The sequence below is a fragment of the Sciurus vulgaris genome (assembly GCF_902686455.1).
Source record: "Sciurus vulgaris genome assembly, chromosome: 6".
NCBI lineage: Eukaryota > Metazoa > Chordata > Mammalia > Rodentia > Sciuridae > Sciurus > Sciurus vulgaris.
This window is the reverse complement of record NC_136466.1, coordinates 163,136,611-163,160,253: the sequence shown is the minus strand read 5'-3', so window position 1 is coordinate 163,160,253 and position 23,643 is coordinate 163,136,611. Positions and strand designations below refer to the sequence as shown.

Sequence of the window (23,643 nt, the reverse complement as noted above, 5' to 3'; positions counted from 1 at the left end):
ACTCAGATACAAATCATGTAAAAGCATATGGATAATCAAACAAAAGAGAAGGAACTTTGCATGGGGAGAGAAGCTAAAACAGCCCAGTGAACTGACTGGCATAAAAGGTTATTTCTAAGAATAACCCAAGCAGAAACATACCACATATTTAGGAACTTTTAGTGATGCTATGGATAGAAACAAGTATTCAAAGCTAGCCCAGCCTCAGGTTACATTCATGTGCTTTAACTGACCCTGAATTACATACATTTTCTGAAGTTCACTATGGTGTCTCAGTGTTAGCCCCCAGAAGTGGCCATGGGGTCTGTCCTAGGCCTGTATGATACCTAGCAGCAGCACTGGCCTCTGTACACAACACCAGTAACACCCACCGCACAGTCATGACACGCATAAAGTGTCTCCTGACAGGGAGGGAAGGAGGTATCACACAGGCCCCAGCTGACGACCCTGAGACTCTTTCCTAAGCTATGTCTCTGACCCTTATTTAACTTCTCAGCTTCTCTGCCAATTATGCATACAATCCCCTACATTAAATTCCCTCTGTTGTAAATACTGAAGTGGTTTGTGACTGACAAAACAACTGTCAACTCTGAAATCGTACAGCTGTTCTTAGGAACGATACTATTCATATTTGCAAGAGCTGGTTTCCATCTGCTTTCTTCAACTTTCCTCCCTGCCCTTGTTTTCTGATTTCCTGAGATGAGCACTTAGCTCATTTGTTCCCAGTTGTTGTTCTTTCTAATACATACATTCAATACTATAAATTCTCTTTAGGTACTAAACTAGCTACTTTCTTTAAGTTCTGCTATTTACTGTGCAATGGAAATGTAGTTATAAACAGTTTTTAAAACTCATAATATCCCCAATTTTTTTTTTTTTTTTTTTTTTTTTTTTGTTTTGAGGTTTGAACTCAGGGGCACTTAACCACTAAGCCACATCCCCAGTCCTTTTTATATTTTATTCAGAGACAGGGTCTCGTTGAGTTGCTTAGGGCCTCAATAAGTTGCTGAAGCTGGCTTTGAACTCACGATTCTCATGCTTCAGCCTCCCAAGTGGCTGAGATCACAGATGTGCCCCCACCACAGCGGTTCCTAACTTAACTTTTAAAAGTAAACTTCTTTTGAACTGTCATTATAAATCAAGCATATAATAAGCTGTATTTTAATTTTTAAAGGAAGCATTTTTGAAAGATAAAGAAATCATTTTTAAACTGTCAGTAATAACAATATTCAAATGTGCCTGGAGGTGACGCCTATGGTTGGGAACCATTCATATTACTGCCCATCCCGTGGCTAGAAAAGAGGGGCCTGGAAGAAACCTCTCACTTTCAATAATGATCACGGCTATTGTTATGATCATCAGAGTCTGTCAGTAGTACCCCTTGTAAGACAAAGACATGATGAGCATCAAATTCTGAAAAACGAAAGGACTGCTACTTTATTTCACTGGGAAGACATGCTCTGGTGCAAGTGGAATAAAACTATAAACATCGAATTTCATAAATCTCTTTATTTAATTAATAATCAAAATTATTTAAGCACTAAAGAGCAGCACACAAAATCCTGAGAACTTCCTTATGGCACAATTAAGTGAATGAGTCTTGTGTATGATAAAAGAAATGCAGAAGAGAATTATCTGCTATTCAAGCTTTATCCTTTAAAAATGCAGGAGAGAACACCTTAACAGTTTTACATATAGATGCGGACACACATGCAAGAACAAATTTCAGAAACAATCAGAGATGTACTAAAAATCTGATTATATCCTTTCTGTTTTTCATGTTATACTTGAAAATCTACAGTATTAACAAACATGGCATAACAAATTTATATACGGTATATATAAAAAAAAAAACCTCGATTACAAATATTACACATTTTTCTTAGTTCTGGTCTCAAAAGGATTTCTTCTAGCTCTTCTTTGCTCTCTTTCCTCAACAATATGTATTACTTCCTGTAAAAGTTTGCCAGTTTGTCTTTGAGATGAGTTCCCTAGAGAAAAGGAAAGTAGGGCAAGGTTCAGAGAGGCCCAAGAACAAAGGGCATTGGTACCTGAGTTTACATCACATCCTGAGGGCAGATCAATGCTTAGAGAAAACAGGAGCAGCAAATGCTCAGCAGTGCTCTAAAACCCAGACCCCAAACTGAGTACAACTGCATCAAAAACCTCCTCCAAGGTTGGTATGGCTGTTCAAGTGACTACAGGTTATTTCTAGAATCCTCAGCTGAAGACTCACTGACCTTGGAATTTGGGGTCTACATCTTTTCAGATTTTTATTTCAGAAGAGCCCTTGCTTTGCCACGCATGTGATCAGTCAGTCATCCAAGGTGGAGACATGCTCTCCCCGGGCCGAAAATCTGCCTACCCCATATTTCCTCAAACGCCAACACAGAAAAGCAGCCAAAGGCAGAAAGAGGCACGTGGAGGTGGGAGCAGATCGTTAGCAAGGTGCAGAGGAGAGACGGGCCCTCCTGGGGGTTTCACTGATAGCCTGGATGTCTCAAATTAATAACATTTTTCATTTCTGTCTCTGCAATTACACTGGAAGCTTTTTCCAGGGCTCTTCAAGGCCTTCTCGCTCTTTGATTGCCTCTGCCAGCTCCAGCCGCCCCCCATGGCACAGCTGCCTGCTGAGCAGCCCGTGGTTGCCATGGAGATGGTGCCCGCACAGAAGAGAGAGGGTGAGGCGGATGCCAAGTGGAGCAGCGGAACAGGACTGCCGCACTGCCACTCCTGAGGTCCTTGAGGGGGATGTCAGCTGGGGGCGAGGGTTGCAGCGGTGGCAGGGCAGCATTTAAAACTGGCAGGAGCCTCCGGACACCAATCACGTTACTACCAGGATGAAACAGAAACCGGGTCCTCAAGCTTAGTTAAGGAAAATATATCTTAATATATTTGTATGATACAGGTCTACATGCACCTGTGCGTGCACATGCATATGTCTACACACACACTCAAATGAAGGTCTGATCTGCCTCAATGTCTGAGAACTGCATTTCTTGACAAACAGCGAGATGGCTTTGGAGCATGCTACCATTTTATTGGAGCACATGATCATAATACTGATTCCCAATCATGATTCACATACTATTTTGTACCATTAATGAGGCTTTGACGTTCATTTTTTGTCTTAGTTTTTACAAAAATCTGAGTTTCTATCTTAAGTACAAGAATTCAGAAAAAAGGTCTCTTTTATAAATAAAACCTATAGGTTCACGAAGAGTAACTCTTCAAGTTAAGGAATATCTCAGTCATCCAATTCTCAAAGACTTCACAATGGTTTTCTATTTTTGATGATTCATTTAGGACAGTTTACCAGCATCCCGGTTTTCTTCATCCTGGAGGACATCCTGGGTATCCCTCTCTCTGTAAAGTTGGGTACAGCTATGTAGCTCGCTCTGACTAATGAAATAAGACCAAGTGATAATGTTTCATATTCCCACTTTTTTCTTGACCTCTGTGGTCATGGGAGACTTTGCCAAGGTGGAGAATCCCTTAGCCTGTGCCCCAAAGTAATTGGAACTGTCCAAAGCTCCATCCTCAACCTTTTGACAATCCAGGCTGAAAAATCTACCAACTTTTAAAATTGTTTTCAGCTACTAACTGGCAATTATTTATTAAGGCAGAATAACTTTAGTTCATCCTGACATACAACCTCCTCGTTCAGTTATACAATATTTTAATTAAGACATTATGTCACTTTATATTTTCAGCCTAGAGAATTATGACAGATATTCTACCACCTTAGCACATGATTACTCTATTAGGCAATGTATGAAATATTCCATTAGTAAGTGAAGAGCAGATTTCTGCAGAAGTTTCCTTCAGGCTCAGGTAACACTGGACGCCTCAATAGGAAAGTAACACTCAAGCCAGTGATGTTCAAGAACTGGCAGACCAGGAAGCAGGCCTCCTATCACAAGTAAGACGTCCAGGTCTATGACCCGCAATAAGAGCTCAGTGATTACTATTGTCATTATTAGTACTAGTGGAATTAAAGAACTACAAGTCACTTTGTGCCCAAGAGACTGCAGGGGTAGGTCTAGTTGAATTTGGATTTCAGAAAAAAAATCACCAAATAAAATTTTATATATGTGTGCCCCATGCACTATTCAGAATATACTAACACTGAACAAGTCATATTGTTTTATAAAATCAAAATTTATTGCTAAAAATTCTATTTGTTTATCCACACTGCATTAAGCATCCTTTATTTTCATTTGCTAAATCTAGCAACCTTAACCATGTGGGAATGCATGTTTTATGCAAAAGGACTGACGTTGGGGGCATTAAAAGCTTATATTCAAATATCAGTAATATGACTCATGAAATAAAGACAAATTACATGTTTGACTTTGTAAATGTTAGGAAGAAAATATTTCCACTTACTAAAACAAATTCAAAACAAACGTTGGAAAAGCCCTTTGCTCTTATGAAAGTCATACTTCGAAGAAATACTTAAGAAATTTTTTTAACTTTTGAGTTATTTTTTATTATTCCAAGTTATCAATAAACAAGAAAATGAGGAATTTATCAATTTTTAAAATAGTTTCTATTATTCACCTCCCTTCTTAGCCAGAAATTCATGACATAGGGGTAAAAATATTTCATGCTGATTTACTATTTAATAACTACAGATCAATTTAACTAACAATTCTAAAATATTGGGAGACAGACCACAACTGTCAAAATAAAATATATTTTCTTTTACTGACATCTTTAAAAATTTTGAATAGGCATTTTAAGAACTCCCAGTGTCAATAATTACATTCAAAAAGGAAATGGCCTTGATCTTTTAGGACCCAATTTACCCTCTATTGAAACTTTAATATGTTGCCTTTGTGACAATTAATGAAATAGTGTTAATATATTATTATTAACTGAAGTCCACTCTACACTTAATTCAGAGTTACTTAATTTGTTCCTAATGTCCTTTTACTGTCCCAAGACTCCAACAAGGATACCAGAGTACATTCAGTCATTTGTTTTCAGTTTCTCAGACCTTCCTCATTTTTGATGACCTTAATAGTTTTGAGCAATATTGGCTGGATATTATAAAGGATAATTTCCACATGATTAGACTAAGGTTTAATTTTGGGGGGAAGTCAAAAAGTGCCCTTTTCAACACATCATAACCAGGGTATAATTACACACACACACACACACACACACACACACGCACGTTTGTGATTGACACTTTTTTATTTATAATTTTTTAATTAGTCCTTGTAAGATATACATAAAGGTGAGATTCACTGTGGTCTATTCAGATTAGCACATAGGAAAAGTAACAACTTTTGTTAACTGCTTGCTCATATTTGTGGACACTAAATTATATTTTAATGCCTCCAACTTAGTATTGTAGTTCCTTGGTACACATAGAAGATCGGTTCCAGAGTTCCTCGTGGTGCATGAATGCTCATGTCCCAAGTCCCTTATAAAAAATGGTGCCTGCATGTAACCTATGCACATCCTCTTGTATGCTTAAATCACCTCTAGATTATTACAACATCTAATACAATGTAAATGCTATGTAAGTAGTTGTTATATGGTAATGTTTAGGAAACAATAATAAAACAAAGTCTTCCTGTTTAGTACATATACATTTTTTCTTTTCATATTTTCCATTCAGATTGGATGAATCTCAAGATGCAGAACTCACAGAGGGGCAACTATACTGCCAATGTATCCAATTTGAAGTAAAAATCTAAACCAGACTCATTATACAAATGAATAGTACCTGATATGAACTCCAGCTTCATTTAGAATGAACATAAAACATCTTAAAATGCAAAATTAAAAATAAAAACTTGGAAAATAGTCTCATAAAAATATTAGAATATTACATTGGTCCATTAATTAAATCCTCCATAACTTAAAGGCCAAAGCTACAGCTCACAGCTGGGCTGTAAAACCCAGGAAAGACAGAATTGTTGTTGAAGATAAGAATAGTTTCCTGAGGCACAGGGACTGCGTGCTTCCCACTCCCCAGGGCCAAACACATCAGCCCAGAGTTCTTTAAGTTGCTCAGGGATTTAAGTTAATTCTTTCCAGCTATGCCAACCTTAATCCAATAAATAGTTTCCCCCATGACCAAAGAATTGGCACATCTCCCTTAGTATTTGAAAATACAAGAGAATTCTCAAGTCTCTTATTTGTTAAGCCACTACATGGAGAATTTCAGGGGATGTGGGGAAGGCATAAACAGTATTTTACAATTACTAATTCCTCAGTTAAGGAGAATGAACATCATTAGAGTAAAATCATCATCCTGTAGGCCAGAGATGGCGGCACATCAGCCTTCCACATGGTCCTACCTCATATTTCAACAGCAACATGGTGAAGTGAGCCTGGCTGTGTATTTTTCAAATTCCCAGAATGACAAATAGAAGTCTTCTCAAGGCAGGCCAAACCCTTGTTGAATGCGTGAGGGAGGGTCTCCTTTCCAGCTTTCTGTAAAGCTCAAAGAACAAAAGCTAAAATCATCAGGCAGAATGGAGACTGTCAACAGTGCTACCAGAGATGGTGAGGCGGGGTGAGGATGCCCCCTTCCACCAAGCCCTGAGGTGGCCTGTCTCAGGCACAAGCCTCAGTGGCACATACTCACAGACCCCAAAGTGCTCTCCAAGACTATTCTTCAAGAACAGACAGATTCAAAAGCTAAGATGTACAAATATTCAGTCAGCAGAGTGTTCCGAGAAAGAAATAGTTTAAATTATTGAGTGGACAGCCACAATTGAAATACCAGCGGGAAGCACCTCAAAATACACTTATGAGGTAAGAGGAATGTCCCCGATCTAATGACATATTTAATAACTTCAATCATTTTCACTGTGTAGGTTTAATATTTCAAATAAAATTCACTGAAGGCATAGCTAATTTAAATAAAACAGGAAATTCTCTAACAGTGGAGTCCAAACAAGAGAAATTAAGTTTATAAAATAAAAGCAAATAACTTCATTTTATATTAACTTTGAGTTACATTATCTGTATGAGATGAAACAAAAATAAACATGAAATTACTGAATTTCACTCTTGAAGCCACATAATTAGGTTCTAACATTTAATTATGTTGTAGTTGCAAAAAAAAAAAAAAAAAAAAAAACCTCCATATCCCAAACACATTGACATTTATTCTTTATAAAAGACATCCCAATGTCTTCAATATATATATACATCAAGGCATCATCTAAAAATTAGCATTTGGATACTTCTGTAGTTATTTAAAATAATTTCCTTTCAGTTGACAATATTCCAAATCATACACAGTATCTTCAATTTAATATAATGGGAAATGCGCTTTCACTCTAAGAAATTAAAACTAGTTTTGATAATTATACATGCTAATTACTTGAACTTGTATTGTTTTTCATCTATGTTTTCTCTGAAGTCTTGAAAAAACAGCCTGAAAACTCATCTAAATCAATATTTTTGTTTCATAGTCCACTACTTTTCTTTGAAATGATGGTTGCTGGACCATGAAAATATAAACTTGGCACAGTTCTGTTTTTTGGTTCTAAAAGTATGTTTAATATCATCTAGCAGCAACATACCTGCATATTTATATTACATTTACCTGAGATAATCTGTCTTTGAGAAATGGCTGCTGTATCTGAGCATGGCAGGAAATGTATGGCAGCTAACTTACCAGACAAAAGTACTGTTTGAGCCACATGGGAAATGCAGGCAGCTCTGGCTAACTAATCATCATATTGATCTCTCATACCCACTGGGTGAGAGATTACTGTCTTCTACCTTGTCTTCCCATTCCAACATATATCAACGACAGTATTCCATGATGATCATATATTAAAACTCCACCTATCTTCTTCCATCAGGCATCTTCCTCGAAGCTGGGCGTGCATACTCATGCTCAAGAGTTCCTATTTGCACTATGTCAGTACAGAATCCACTTTAAAGTCATTTAAACGATGACCAACCCTCAAAGAGGCTGCATGTGAATTGTAGAACCCATGAAAACAACCAAGCAAACCAATTAGTAATGAGATGACTTCTCGTTCACAGACATCTTATGGAAGAGCTAAAACCTCATTGTTGACAAGGGAAACATCTGCTTTAGCAGGATGATCAGGAGAGACAGAAAGACAGTCAAGGAAGTGCCAGCTTAATAGACCAAGGAGATAGAAAAGGGAAATGAGAAAAACAAGATCATTGACGATCATTGACGATCATTGCCAGGGTCATAAGCAAAGGCAAGATGTAAGTCAGGAGAAGAAAGCTTCTGGCAACTGAGCAAATGATGAGCTACCGGCAGGCAGAGTCGAAGGCAGGCGGCCCACCAAGCGCCTGCAACAGCAATTCTGATGAAACATGAGGCAAGTGGGTCAGCAGCTTCAGAGTGAAGGTAGTAAGAAGTGGGTATCAACCAAGATGAGAACCATCCACGCAATTTTGAAAAATATATGCAAAAAATAACTTAGAGACCATGAGAGAATAAAAACAAATGTTTATCTAGGTGCTCTCCACAGCACATTATTCTGTGTCACCTTCTGTATTTAATCACTCAAAGCAAAACACTGAACAGTGAACTGAAGAACAATTCAAAATAGCTCAAAGAATGACCCACATTACCCACTGGAAATTCTCATTCATTGAAGAACAATTCAATAGCGAAATCTAAACTTGCCATAGAGATTGGCTTTTCTTAGTATTGGAGAATCTCATCAGTTTTGTCCTGTGATCTCTGTTATGGACTACATGTTCCCCAAAAAACAAATTGATATGATGAAGCCCTAACTTCTGGTATGGTGGCATTGGAGATGGACCCTTTAGTAGGTAATTAGGGTTCGATGGGTCTTGAGAGTGGGGCCTTCATTATGGGATGAGTGGCCTTATAAGGAGGACAGAAAGAAATCCATGTGAGACTAATCTAGAAGGCAGCCATCTGTAAGCCAAAAAATAAAGCCCTAAACAGAAATTAAATTGGCCCACAATTTGACCTTAGGCTGCCCAACTTCCAAAACCATGAGAAAGAAATGTGCTGCTTAAGCCACCCATTCTACAGCATCTTGTTAGAGCAGCCTGAGCTGAGTCTCTTACACTACTTAGATTTAGTGAATCCCTCCCACAGTCAGGCTGCCCTATAACACGCAAGCATCTCTGGACATGTTTTGCCTAATTTCTGTGGTATGGGGACACATGGGTTCTTAGGTCTGGATTTATGGATACCTATGCAATTTAATATTGAACTCAGATATCTGCTCAGTGCTAAAGAATGTCCAGAGATAGGTTATCAAAATGTTCTACCATCTTCTGGTAATATTTGAAGAGCATCAAAAATTCTTCTGACATCACGATTTTCTCTATAACATCGCCCATGTGTACACTGTAACACCTGTGCTGTTTATTGTATCTGTGCTTTGAAATCAGAATGCATATGCAGCTTCGCTTCATGATCAAATGATGCTAAAGTTCTCCAAATGCCAAAAGTATCACTGCAAAGTGTTGAGTGACCCAAGGTGACCTGCCCACCCCTAGTGTCCTCCTCAGTGCCTCAAAATGGATGCAGAAGATGCTCTACTTCTTGCCAAATGACCAACAGCATCTATCTTCACAGATAAGTCAGCAGTAAATATATAGGTAATGATGCTCTACTTCTGTGAAAACTACTCAGAAGGAAAAAATAAAATCACTCCCATAGCACAAGAGCAACTAGTTAACATAAATCATGATTATATGCATTGATCATCAATAAGCTACAGAAACTATCCATAAAACAATTTGATTTAAACACAAAGAAGGAAAGGTAATGAGCAACAAGCATAACTATTCAAACATAAAAGACACTGAGAGAAACTGTAGAAACAGCTTTCAGCAGGAGATAGCATTTTCTCTGGGCCAGAGCTAAAAACAAAGAGAGCCACTCAATCCTGGCCCACCCCATCTCAATTAGCTACAGTGATAAATAACTGTAAGGGACCGCATGCTGTTGGCAATCAGATGAACAGTACCTCAGGGTATTCTGAGATTCAGCGAACACAACAAAAATTTATTAGTCCAAAAATTGGTTATGTTGCTGTTAAAATTCTTTTCCTCACTTTCAAGAGAGAAAATGAGAAAGCACATGTAAAAACTAATATGCTATGAAACTCAAATCACTTTGCTTCCAGTTCCTCCCACATCCTGTACAACTCAAGACAGTCCTTCTCAGGCTCAGTCACCTGCGTACCCACTTACAGCTACACACCACCTGCCATTCCCCAGGTACAACTGAGCGGTTGCAAAATGCACCATGTGTCAAGCCCTGAGGAAGCCGCACGAACTCATAGTGTTATATTGGGTATGCACAAGTATTTATGTTCAATAATGAAAAATCTGGAGTTCCAGTGGCAATTCATGCATATCAAGAGAACTGGCCCAGAGGGAAAGGCAGATTTTCAGAGATGCAGCTGAAGAGCCACCTGCATTTGAAATCTGAGTTTGCACAGGAGAGAATCAGCTATGATTCAACTAGAAAACACTAAAGTATTCAGAAGGGGGCAGTTCATCTGAAGGAACGCTGTCAGAGCATAGCATGCTACTCTTTTATAACTTCTTGTTCCCTCAAAACTTAGTTCTGCCCAGTTTGTGGACAGAACAGTAAACCAATGAGCCATTGAGAAGCCCATGGTAAAAAATATCTGTTGCCAAGCCAGTTTAAGTTACCTGAGCCCCGCCACCTCTTCAAATTCCTGTACTTTGTAGCAATGTATTACCAAGCCTCAGGTTCCAGCTCAGAGCTCACCACGACACATTGTTTTGTGTGTCCACAGGACAAGTTGTGCAGAGGAAGAAGGGATGACACCCGAGTGTCAATTCCCCCACCAATCCTATTGACCCTTACCTTTCGTGCTGTTTCTTTCTTGGGTCCACTAAGGAAATCTAAGCACACCCCCAAGAATCCCCTAAACTGATCGAACAGGAAGAATGGCATCACTGTAAAAGTACCACATGGGTTGCTCCGAACTACAGAAAAAACTCAGCTTTACAAGGAAAATGATCATATCTGTGGTTGCTAAAAACATAAAACAATGATTAGCATTACTTCTCAAGTACTTGAAATCATGCTACTCACTAAGTTACATCCTCAACCAGGAACTTTAACTCCTGTATGTCCTTCAAAAGTTTGGAGAGCAGGGAACAATTAAATTTTTGTAACTTACACATGATTTCTTCCTATTGATAGGCTACAGTTGGAGCGATAAGAATTCTCAGCAATTTTGTCAAATTATTTAAGGAATGTGTTCAAAAAATGGAAGCCAACTATGGTTCACACTTCTAAAACTGTTCTGATAAAGCCTCATAGGTGCCAGACTCAGCAGCCCACCAGAGGATAAAATAATATTCTGAAGACAGCTCTACAGACTTCACTCTTGATGAACAAAAGGGCTTCAAGCCACCCCCTTCTTTCAAGCAGCAAACATCTATGCCAGAAGAAAAAAATACGGGAAAATGTCTTCAGTCAATTCGGGATAGCTTACAAGTTTTGAAGTGATATTAAGAAATAACAAGAAGTACTTCCATTGATGGGTAAAAGAGAGGGAATCCTTTGGAAAGGACTAGATGGGAAGGAATGTAACAAAGTCTTACAACTATCAGGAAACTGGACACTTTATATCCATATAAGTAATGGAAGTCACAGATTCACTTTACAGGCAAGAAAGGCTTTTGACTTCAACTCATACAAAAGGAAAAAAAAAAACCTATCTTTGAAGTACATCAAAGCTCCAATGAATACAGTTTATACTTAAGTGTTTATTATGACTGTGCTTCCCATGGCATTTTCACATGAAATATCTTATAGCATTCACAAAATCCCCGTGAGTTTTTATCTCAATGACAAAAGAGGCACAGATGCAAGTTTGCAAGAAAAAGCAAATGCTAAGCACAATTAGGATTTCCGAACCCAGAATCCTAACCTGGTGCCTTTCTGCAGGCTCCAGGCCTAGTACCCAAAATGAACCCAAAGTAAACAAATTGTGTTAGTCAGATTTTTGTTGCTGTGACATGTTAGAGAAGGAAAAGTCTGTAGTACGGGCTCATGGTCCGTGGTGGGTTGACTCCAGCACTCTGGGCCCAAGGTGAGGATGAACAGCATGGCGGAAGAGCTTGCTAAAGGAGTGCTGCTTCATTCAGAGATTGGAAAACTCGGAGAGAGATGGAGGGGCCGAGGGAAGATGAACCTTCCCAGGGTGTCCCCCCAAGAAGCCACCTCTTCCAGCCACGCCCCACCTGCCTTAAGTTACAACCCAGTCTGTCCACTCAAAGTAGGATGGACTAGTTAGGTGACAGCTCTCAGTCTATTTGGGGACACCTCACATCTAAACCATAACACAAACCTTGGTTTGTGAATCAATTTGACAATGAAAACAATAGTGTATCGATACCCAAAATGATAAATCACCATTTACTGTGTCAATTACTATTCTAAGATTGGAGGCCCAATGATAGAAAGATTATCAATATGGGACAGGGCTGGGGAGAAGGATGGTCCCATGTGACAAGAAAGAAAGGAATGTGTCTCTTGGAACAGAGCAGAATATGGAAAACATCTGACTCATTAGTAACAGGGTCCCAACTGACCCTTCCCAACAAACTAAAATGTATGCAGCAGGGCCTCCGGAAGAATGCAGTGAATGTCTATACTGTGAGCAAACGCATCCACCTGTGGACACAGACTGCCACAAGCTCCTGGCCTTTGCACACAGAGGTCCCCAGGTCTGTATGGAGGTCTAATTACACTTCCTGTGAGAAAAGCAGAGGGGGACACTGTAGACAATGATGTGGCACTTTTTTCTCAGCAGCTAATATGCTTAAGGTCTTGTAACTAAGACACCAAGTACCCTGCGATGTATTTTAAGTACATAGTCTCTTAATTCACAGTCACAGCCTGAACACCCAATAATTATTATTTCCCCTCTATCAACAACAACATTCAGTAGTAACCCACCCACTTGCTAAAAGCATGGTGCAGTAATTGGGAGACTGACTCTTGAGCTGTCCCCTCAACTATCTGTTCCACTGTCATATTTACTACTAAGACACAAAATCAGTAAGCAAAATAATGTTTCTTTAAAGAAAAATCCTTCCAGGAAAGGTGGATAAATTTAACCTTGAACCTAAGAACTATGCTCCTGCCACCAGAAATCATTAATAAAATGAAATGAAATATATACAGTAAGACATGGCAAAGAATGAAGGAATTAGTATAGACAAACAACATAAATCAAAAGAAGTATCTAGTTAAGTAAGAAATATGCATTAGATATGAAAAAACAATTCTTAGAAGAAATAAAAATGGACAACAAACTCATGAAATATTTAAGCTCAGCACAGGTTAAATTAGCAAATGAAATCACAGGAAAGTATGATTTTCCCCTATGTAACTGGAAACTTTGGGCTTCTTTTCTCTCCTAATTATAATATCCAATGTTGTAAAAGTCATGGGAAATTGGCTTACTCCTGCTTTGCTGAGAGAAATACAAATTACATAACCTTTCTCAAGGACACCTAGACAACAGGTATCAACAATGGTGACAACATCCAGTCCTAAGGTACTTCTGAAGCAAACAACCCCATAGAAAGAATTTAGCTATCAGGAATGTAATCAGACCATCAAATACACTGCCAAAAAACTGAAAACACCATCAATCTTCAAAATTAGAGAGTTATTTATGTGAAAAATGTTACATAAAGGCATGGGAAACAGATGCTAAAAATGAATACTAATTATATGAGAGAAGCTGTCTTACATGTTAAAAGGTAAAAAAAAATGAAATATGAGCAATCTTATTTCAAAGTTAAAAATATATGTGTTACCATTTCTGCCACAATTAGGGTTATCCATGGAGCTTGAATTCAGGTGTGAACTTTATTTTTATCACATGTATTTCCAAATATTTAGTGCACCTGAATTATTTTAAAAAAAAATAAAATGTAATGTGAAAAGCAGAAAAAACATTTCACTAACATGCTGTAGATTTCTCAAGAAGATACAAAATGGCTAAATCTACTCAATACATCTCAAATTTAAAGTAGAAACAACAAAAGTATGACTGACTAGGGCAAGTGCAATATGCACCTTATTAAGAATAAACCTTGTTAAATCATGTATTCAGCTAAATAAAGAAATACCCTGAAGGAAATATAATTTTAAAATCTAAAAGCATGTTTTTGCATGGTTATGTAATATGTAATAAACTACATGTTGTGGGAAAATACTATATAAAGAAACACTTGAAACCAGGTCATGAACACTGTGTTCTTGAATTCATGTGGGTATGTGTTGGGCTATGAGGGCTGGGTATCATATCAGCAGAGGTTTCTTGGGTTTTTTGTTTGTTTGTTTGTTTGTTTGTTTTTGTTTTGTTTTGTTTCCCTTGATGAATATTACCAATGTGACTATTCTTTGAAAATATAACTCATACCTACATGGTATTTCTTTAGCTAGAAGTAGCATAATCTACCGATGTACCTCACAGCATTACTCTTTTCAACCAACTCATCTCACAAGCAACCTGATCTAGTTATTATCAGTCAGACTTTTCTGAACCACCTGCCATGTCCTGGTTAAAAGTGATATAATTTGTTCTGCCCCTGAGCCTTTCTGAATTTCTCCCATATGCCTCTTCTTCTCGCTCAGTGTCCCTATGACTCCAAGAACCATGCTCTGCCCTAGTAAGAACTGTGTTAAAAATGGAGTCTGCACTGTGGCTCTTAAATTTGGATAACTTAGTTTGCTGACAAGGAAATTGCTCTTCCTGGAAATTAAATTATTCTATATTGCTGAAGGTAATGTCTGCTATGTTACTCTAATATTTGAAAGTCCAAATAAAATATTTGATGGAGAAGAATAAAATTTATTTTAAGAAGTGGGCATTTTTAGGTTGAGTAGTCATGCTCCGAGCCAAATAAAACGTCATATCTATTTGGAAATGCATTTTTTTTTCTTTCTTAACTGTGTCTGTGATTGATCCCATTATTACTGAAACATTAAACACCAAACTCTAATTATCTATCCTGAGGTAGAATATGCTATGGATACTAGCTAGCCTGGATCATCATTTATAAATGGTTTAAGAAGTCAGATTTAGACACTATCCTTTTTATGTTCAGTGCTCACCACTTATAAGCCATTCATTGATTGGCAGTTAAAAACTAACATGGGAAGTGGGGAAAAAACACTAAGGATATGTTATTTTAAAGTTAGCTATACATAAATCAATTGAATTTCATGGATCATCCTCACTATAAATCAGTCAGGGCATTAGACAGTCTCCTGATAATTCCTGATTTAGTGTCAAAATATAATGAAATATTTAAAGAGCTCAACTACTAAGTGAAGTAATATGGAAGATACTATATCCAGAATTCTATCAACCAGAATTCTTTATAAAGCATGTCATGGGGAACACTTCTTCCCCACTTCCATTATTTCCTTCCAGGTAAAGGGAACTTAATTAATGAAACACTTCTGGCCTCTCTCCAACCCTTTACTTTCTCTGCCTCTGAAGAATGAAGGAGCATCTTGCCTTGTTTCTTCATTCTTCCTCTGGAGATCTCCTTGCCTGCAGAGAGAAAGGCTGGCCTCTACCAGTTCAGAGGCAGCTCTGTCCCTGTGGGGAAGGAGGAATGGAGGAAGGCCAAGAACCTGCAATGTCATTCAGCAGCCGCACCAAGCTATGTGTTAAGAATGGTGCCCATTCTGGTATCTTTTTTTTTTTTTTTTTTTCCTTCCAATAACCCAATTTGCTCAGGACCTGGGGCAGGGATTTGAGGGTTGATATTTATCTGACTCCTTAAAGATATCAACAATTCATATTTCTGTACATTTTAGAATTTTTAAAGTAAATACATTTGTGATTTATGTTGCTATTTAAATGAGATATTACAATAAGCATTATAAGATTATAAAGAGGCTCCTAAAACAAAAGGATGAATTATATGTAACATGCACAAAATATTTAATTAATTCATACCTTTTAAATCAAATGTCTAATAACAGTTGTGATAATCACAAAAAAAAATGACAAGTGAGAAAATTCTAGCCCTCTACTTATGATTAATAAATGTATTTATAATTTCAACAATAAAATTAATTGTTCCTCATTATCTAATGCTAAAATTTAAACACCCCTTTCAGTAAGTACCATATTTGTGTCATTCAAAAGTTATAGAATTGTTGACACTTATCATCCATTTAACCAAACATAATTGGCTAACCTGCTCACTTTTATCTGAAAAAAACAAACAAACAGAAATGCCTTTTACTATTATAATATGTGCTTTACTCTGGTAATATAATTGGAATTTCCCACAACAAAACATAAATTTGAATATAAATAACCACATTTATTGTCAAATATTTTTCTTACTGAAGATAAATCAGTTCCCTGTTACACAGGTCAGATTCTGTAACAAATTCTAAGATATATTAAAGTGTGATTATCCCAAAAATTATATTGCTAAAGATCAGTGTTTACATCAGATTCCTCTAGGCTTGATGAAGATAAAGGACCAGGACATTGTCAAACTTGGAGGAATCCAACTCCTTCACTGCAGATTCAGACGGTTAAGGGACAAGTAAAAAATGACCATATATATTTTTTATCTTTTATATTTATATTTTTATTTTTTATTTTTACAGACTTCACTTTGATTCATCGTACACAAATGGGGTTCAACTTTTAATTTTTATGGTTGTACACGATGTAGATTCCCACAAAACGGGAGGGGTAGAGAGAAGAATGGAGGAATCATGTATTTTTTTTTAAAGTACCAATGTGCACACTTGGTTTATTTTCTCCAGTGAACTGATTTTAACAGGAGGGGTGTCTTCTTCTTGTGCACCAATTTTTTTCCTGCCCAACTTTTCCTTTGACTCTGTTTCAATGGTATTTTGTTGGCATCCATATTCTGTGATTCTAAACTGAGCAGATGTTTATTTAACATTTGACCTCACTAAGTGATGCTTATAAAACTATCTATAATATTCTCTGTACAACATTAATCTCTGTACAACTTTGTGTAAAGTTTGATCTTGATCAGATGACTAACAGACCACTAACAAAAAGTATCAAAGTTTAGCAATTTCTGACTGTTTGATTAAAATCTTTTAAAAATAATGGTGCAGGGAGATATAATTTATATCTCTTCTAGCTTAACTATTATATATTTCAATATGTAAAGGAATTCTGTTTTAGAGTAGAAATATGGTGTTTTATATGAAAATCTAGACAATAAAATAATGTTAGAACAAAATAAGGAGATGGTGTCTACTGAATGGTCTTTGATACAGAGGGTGTGTCAACCTCCTTAACACAGATATGAAACAGAGTTATCTGTTCATATGTAGACACATCTGTTATGTTTACATAAGTGCTTATAATTCATAAGCACTTATTCATGAGCACTTATTTTGTCCTCAATATTTTGAGATAGTCTCTTACTGTACCCATTTACAGCTGAAGGAACTAAGTTAATAACTCAGGATCACATGGTCAAGAGTTGGAATCCACTCAAAGCCAGTGTTTATTCCCCATTCTCTTACCCACTGGCAGCAGAAACCAAAACAGCATTGCACTATTGAAACTTATTTTTCCTACATTGCCATTTCTGATCAGAAATACACTTTCAAAGAAAAATTGGGTCTTTGCCCCACAACGTATGTGCATGTTTATATTTATGCGAAATACTGACTATTAGAATATGTAATATACAGGAACATAAATATAAATATCATTTTGCAAATAGCTTCATGGGACACAGAAGAACATCTAAGATAGAAAGCTTCTAGGAAGTATTGTTTCACTTATAAAGTCATTATTTCCAATTTGTCAAAAACTAATTGATACAAAGTATAACTTCAATATCCTAATACAGCTGACATTTCCTACAGATCAATTAACCATGACACAGGGCTTGAAATTATACTGAGCTCTTCTGTGATCAAAAGATAAACAACTGGAGGTGTCATAACTACACATTTTTGTTATGAGTCTTAATATTTAATGGACTAAAATCACAGTATGATAAAATATTTCTGTGAGTTTCCTGTGTTGGAGGTACTGTTTGTGAATATAATTGGATTCATTAAACCCAACCAGGCAGTTTATTAATCAGTAGGCTGGATTGGCAGACAATGTGAAAGAAACTATTTATCTATGACATGTTTAATATTTTATAGTACTATAAAAAGCTGTTGTTTTGGCATATAATCTGATAAACTGGAAGCGAGCAACAAGTATCATGAACTGTTCCTACTCAATTAACTTTCCACACACAACAACATGAGCCACTGCGAAGCCATTAAAGGACTGCATCCCTGGGGACACCTCTGAGATACGGCTGATGAAAACCATCTCAGAAGCCAATGAAAGAATCTGACTTGAAACTGCACTTCCTGACTCACAAACCAGCCAGCAGAGACCCCTTGTACCCTACCTTCAACCAAAATAGTGGACTTAACAGTATTGGCAGTCTATGCTTGGTTTCTGTTCATTGCCTGTATTATGGTAAGTTAGTTTAAGTACTCCCAACCACGTGGGAATCTTTAAAAATAAAAGTCTCTGTTAGGAATAGTAATACTAGCATCAGTTATCCCCTCTAAAGAAGTGAAAATAATGCTCACACAGAGAAACAATCAGAAATGGATGTTTCCATCACCTGTAGATAATCATGAGAGAAAGAGACAACTTTTGAAGTTCAAAATATACCAGTTTCATTGGCTTGTCACAACTAGAAATATTGATACACAATATAAACAAATTACATAAATTACTTCAAATGTAAATTTAATGCTTTCTTAGATAAGGACAACTGATGAAATGCATCTGCAAAAGCCTCCAATGATTCCATATTAATCATGCCACATAAGAGAGAACTTTGATAAAGCACAACAGAAAATAATGAATTCTACAACATTTTCAGTAAAGGTACTGTACATTCAATGATATGCCAAAAGCAATAAATATGATGTTTATTATATAAAAATGAAAATAATAACCTCATTTTTAGAGTCCATTAAGAAAGTAGCATTATCCATAGAAATTATTTGACAAAACTATGAATGGTACTTTGCAACTAATATCATTTGAATTTCATATTTTTTTCTCCCTGATGAACCATTTCACTGGGAGAAAAAATTGGCTTCTCTCTATTGTGAAAGATGTGCAGTGGATGGAAATACTGTAATTTGACAGTGCTTGACTTTTATTACAAAACAATGAAAACATTAGTGACATCTCAGATGACTGGGTTATACAACTACACAAACATACACCAAATTAACTAACTCCCTTCAATAAGAAGATGACAATTTTATTAGAGCAACAACCTCATGTACTTATTACAGTTGCCATTCAATCAGGTACTATCATTTTCAACCCACAATACAACACCAACATCATATAGACAATATACGGAGTTTTCCTCAAGCCCATCAGCTGCTCTCCAAACGCACACACAGGCACAGAGTGATACTGACTAATCTTTTAAGAATCATCTTTAAAACTGAAACACTGGATCAAAAGGAAAAGGAAATGGAAGGAGAAATGCATATCTACTTCATCTAATGCTTCTTTTGGAAGAAATTTTATATTAAAACAATGACAAGGGTACAATAGTGCGTCCAAAGTGCTCTTGGAAAGTTCTCTGGATGTTAATAATGCGAAACAGGCAATATTGGTAGAACTAATCATAGTGTTCAGTTAACTCGAGTCATGGAGACCCTGCTAGTGCTTCTGCATCATCGACTTATTATTAGTATAATTACAGGCCTCCCAAATTTCAACATCTAACTCCGAACATAATCATCTTCATTCAAGCCCTGAGACCTTATAACCCACAAACCAGTAAGGATATCACTTAACATTTTTCCCAACAACATTAACAATGGATCATGCATGTGGCGGAGATATGCTCTGGAAAGAAGTCTCAGGGCTTAAAACCTCCAGTCTATATGTGAGACTACTCACCCCTATCTGTCATACTTCTATGGAGCAAACCCCCCAAATCACGCACAGGTCCGTCTCTGCAATTTGATATGTCATATCAAACACTTCTCCATGGGCTTTTAGAAGCAGTGGGGCTCGGAAGCCTTTTCATTATGTAGGTGAATGCCCACCAGCAGAGATCAACCCAACTGTCATCAGAAGGATGCACAATGAGATAACTCCTGGGTAGTTTCAGCACCTCCCCATTTCCATGGAAGTCATTTCAGAAAATTCCCAGCCTCTTAGGTCTTGGTCACACAGTTGCTAAAAGTAAAAGTCTATGTCTGTCAGGTATGATATTATGCTCATAACGTATCTCTTTCTAAGCCAACACATTTGCTTGAGAACACTAGGCATACACGTTCATAATACCTTTCAGAGCTAAAGCAAATCCGATCAGCTCCAATGGGGGAAACACGAACACCTTGAAAGGAGCAACTGCCCCTCATTCTCATCTTCCACACCCTTCGTTACCCGTATTTACTGTGAAACACAACTTTGGGCATTTTGGAAGTAACTGTTCTTTGTGGAACCACACGCACGCACACCCCCAAAATTCTGAAGTCTGTTATCTTACCACCCAAACCGAAGAGGCTACATACACCACCTTTCTAGTGACTTAATTCTCAGCACAGTGGCTCAAACCTGCTGAGTAGCAATCGATGAACACATTACACACCAGAAGAAGAGGAAGGTCGGGGGTAAAGAAAAGCAGCTTTGCTTTCAGCCATTAATTACGAATCACCCAAATTTCGCATCACATATCTCCCATGCACATGCACAGCTTTCCAAACCTGTGTTTCAGGCGGCGCTTTTCAGAGCCTCGCTAGCTATTGTCAGGACGCAGAAGCCCCCGAAACCTGTGAATGGAGCTGAAAATGCGTCCTCGGAAACCGCTAAATATAGACCAAAGGGTCTCTGGGTCTGGCAAGAAGCGGTAGACTGAAGAAACAGCCATGGACGCTTATGAATAAGTCTTTCCATTTTGTTCTAGCCAAACATCGTAATGACATTGAACATAAGGGCAAAAGACTGGAGGGAAGTCCTCCCCACCCCCACCCCGTCCTCTCCCATATATTAGGGACGTCATGAACGCAACGGGTATGTTCTTGAGGGTGGCGGGTAGCAGTATTGTCGGTGTTGCCCTATATACGCCTCCTCCGGGGGAGATGGGTGGCAGGGAGGGGGAGCACGCAGAGAAGCCACTTGGTAACCGCTCCAAGAAAGGCACTAACCCTGCACCCCATTCCAGGCAGACCCGTCTTCCAAGAGGGGACCCGGAGCAATCGCGGTCCTCCCCCGGGCAGGGAGGACCGCGCAGCATCCACCGCCACCGCCAGCCGGCCGGGAGCCGAGGACCAACCCCCACCGGCGGCGAGGAGGAGGGCGACGCCGAGCAGGAGGATGCGCTCGGCCCCAGCAGCCCAGCAAAAGCAACTCACCGAACGGCGCGGCGCCCGACTGCTTCCTGGCGAACATGCACCCGCCGCCAGCTACCGCTCCTCAGTCCGGGAAAAGGCGTGTGCGCCGCCGCCCGGCTTCAGGGCAAGGTCCTGACCTTGCCCAACTGCAGCATCTTCCGCTTTTGTTGTCTGAACGCGGCCGCGGGACAAGTGATGCTAGCGGGGAGCTGGGGCGAGCGCCGCGGGCGAGAGGCGGCTCCCGACGCGAGTGCGCAGCGCCCGGCCCGGCGGCCCCTCCGAGCGCGACGAGCGCAGCGCCCCCTGCCCGGCTCCGCGGGCTCCGCGGGCTTCTTGGGGCTCCTTCGGGCTCTGGGCGCCGCCACCGTCACCTCCACCGCCACTGCCAGCCGGACTAGAAGAGCAGCAGCCGCGCCCGCCGCTCCGCTCCGCCGGCTGCCGCCGCGGGCGCGAGCCTGGGGCCGCCGCGGCGCCCGGCGCCGAGCGCTCCCGTGCTGCGCCCCGCGCGCGGCCCGCGCCACCTGTGTCGCCGCCGCCGTCGCCGCCGCCGAGGGCGAGGCTCCTCCCGCGGCGCGCGGCAGCCTCAGCCTCCACCTATGCCTCGGCGGCGGGCTCCGGCGCCCGGCTAGTGAGGAAGCGTCCGCCCCACCACCGAAACCTGCCCTGGGTGCGGAGCATGCCCAGTGCCGCCGCGAGAGCGCGGCGCTTCGCCACGCGAATTCCACTTCTGGTTTTCGCGGCAGCAGCAGCAGCAGAGAGGGAGGAGGCCGCGGGTTGGGAGAGGGCCGGGCATACTTGGGAGTGCACACCCTGGACCAGAGATGGGAGGATGCTGGGGAGCAGGCGAAATCTGGAAGGGATGAGGGAAGGATGGAACCCCAGGAGGGACCGCTTCTCAAGGGGTCGGGTCCTTCATTCACGTGCAAGCTGCTGACAGTTGATTCTGGAGGGGCAGATGTCGGTCTGCAAAGGGCTGAGGGTGAGGGGGGAATCTAGAACAGATTGTGAGTTGGGGGAGGGGGACCAGGCTCGCCCATCATGCTGGTGGACTGAGGTGGATGCTCTTGTAGACCCTGTGGTTCTAGAGCAAAGAAGACGTGACATCGGTGAGATGTCTTTTTCACAGTGCCCGCCCCATCTTACCATCACCTCCAGTGCTCTGGTTCCATGATTTTCACAGGTGAAATGACTTTAAAAAAAAAAAAAAAATTCTGCATCAAGGACCCTTGTCTGGTCTGGAATTGATTACAAGTGTTGAGTTCTCCTCATCCTCTCCAATCATCTCTTCTTTCTTAGGTGTTTTCTTCTGCATCTCTGCCACCCTCGCTTCCTCCTCTTCTTCCCCCTTTTCAAACTAAAATGGAAACACTCAAATCTTCCTTCCCCCACAGTCGTCCCATACAGACTGCATTACATTCTTCATTTTTTTTTTTTTTTTAGATGGGTTTTCCAAATCTCCTCAGGATCAGACAGCTGATTAATCCCACTGAGACTTCTCAGTGTGCCTCTTGCTGTGAAATTTAGCAACTAAAGACACCCTACGGAAATTCTTGTTGCAAACAAGACCCTTGTCATATGCCAAGGAAGTCCTGAGGGTCTGCACCTGTAACCTCCTGTTTCAGAAGTCATGAGGGGCACATCCCTACCACATTTTCAAGACCTGGCCACGGCAAAGCACAACTTACCCAGGGGCCAGGATCAATGCTGCTACTATGCCCCACTCAGCATCCCTGATCCTGGAGATCCCAGACTGTAAGGGGTTTTGATCTTCTCTTCTCCAACCCTCAACCAGGGCTCGTTCTGAAACACAGATAAGCATGACAGAATACTGGAAATCGTAATAAGAGGGATTTGGGGCTTATGAATCTCAGTAGCAGTGTGCTTCTATTTTGTGTTAGAAAAGATTATCCAACAGAGTTAAAATGACTTGAATATTTAATCAGTGCTAATCTCTAATATACTTGGAGTAAGTCAAAATATAAGTTGGAGTAAAGAAGAAAAGGTTTTAAACAGGTTACATAGGTAAACATAAACGAATGGAGCAGTAGATTAAGCAAGGACTACTGACAACAACAGATACATTTTTATTACCTGCACCTCAGGGATGCACATGCTTACATAGGCTTGCCTTACCTGCAAAAATAGTTCTCCGATGTGGCTCTAAGCGGTAAAGCTGGTCTGATATTAAAACGGCCTGACTCCTGCGAGGAAAGACATGCAAAGGCCCTTTC

The 23,643-nt window shown here is 39.6% G+C and overlaps 1 protein-coding gene across 2 annotated transcripts in view; it reads right to left on the bottom strand.

The window, feature by feature from the left end:
* The window catches only part of CTNND2 (catenin delta 2), a 904,448-nt gene extending 882,523 nt beyond the window's left edge, over nucleotides 1-21,925 (bottom strand). For both annotated transcript variants that reach the window (XM_079145292.1, XM_079145294.1), the window contains exon 1: nucleotides 21,434-21,925. In XM_079145292.1, the coding sequence (XP_079001418.1) occupies nucleotides 21,434-21,470 (37 nt within the window). In that variant the 5' untranslated portion in view covers nucleotides 21,471-21,925. The remainder of the gene's footprint in view (nucleotides 1-21,433) is intronic.
* Nucleotides 21,926-23,643: the final 1,718 nt, after the last annotated feature.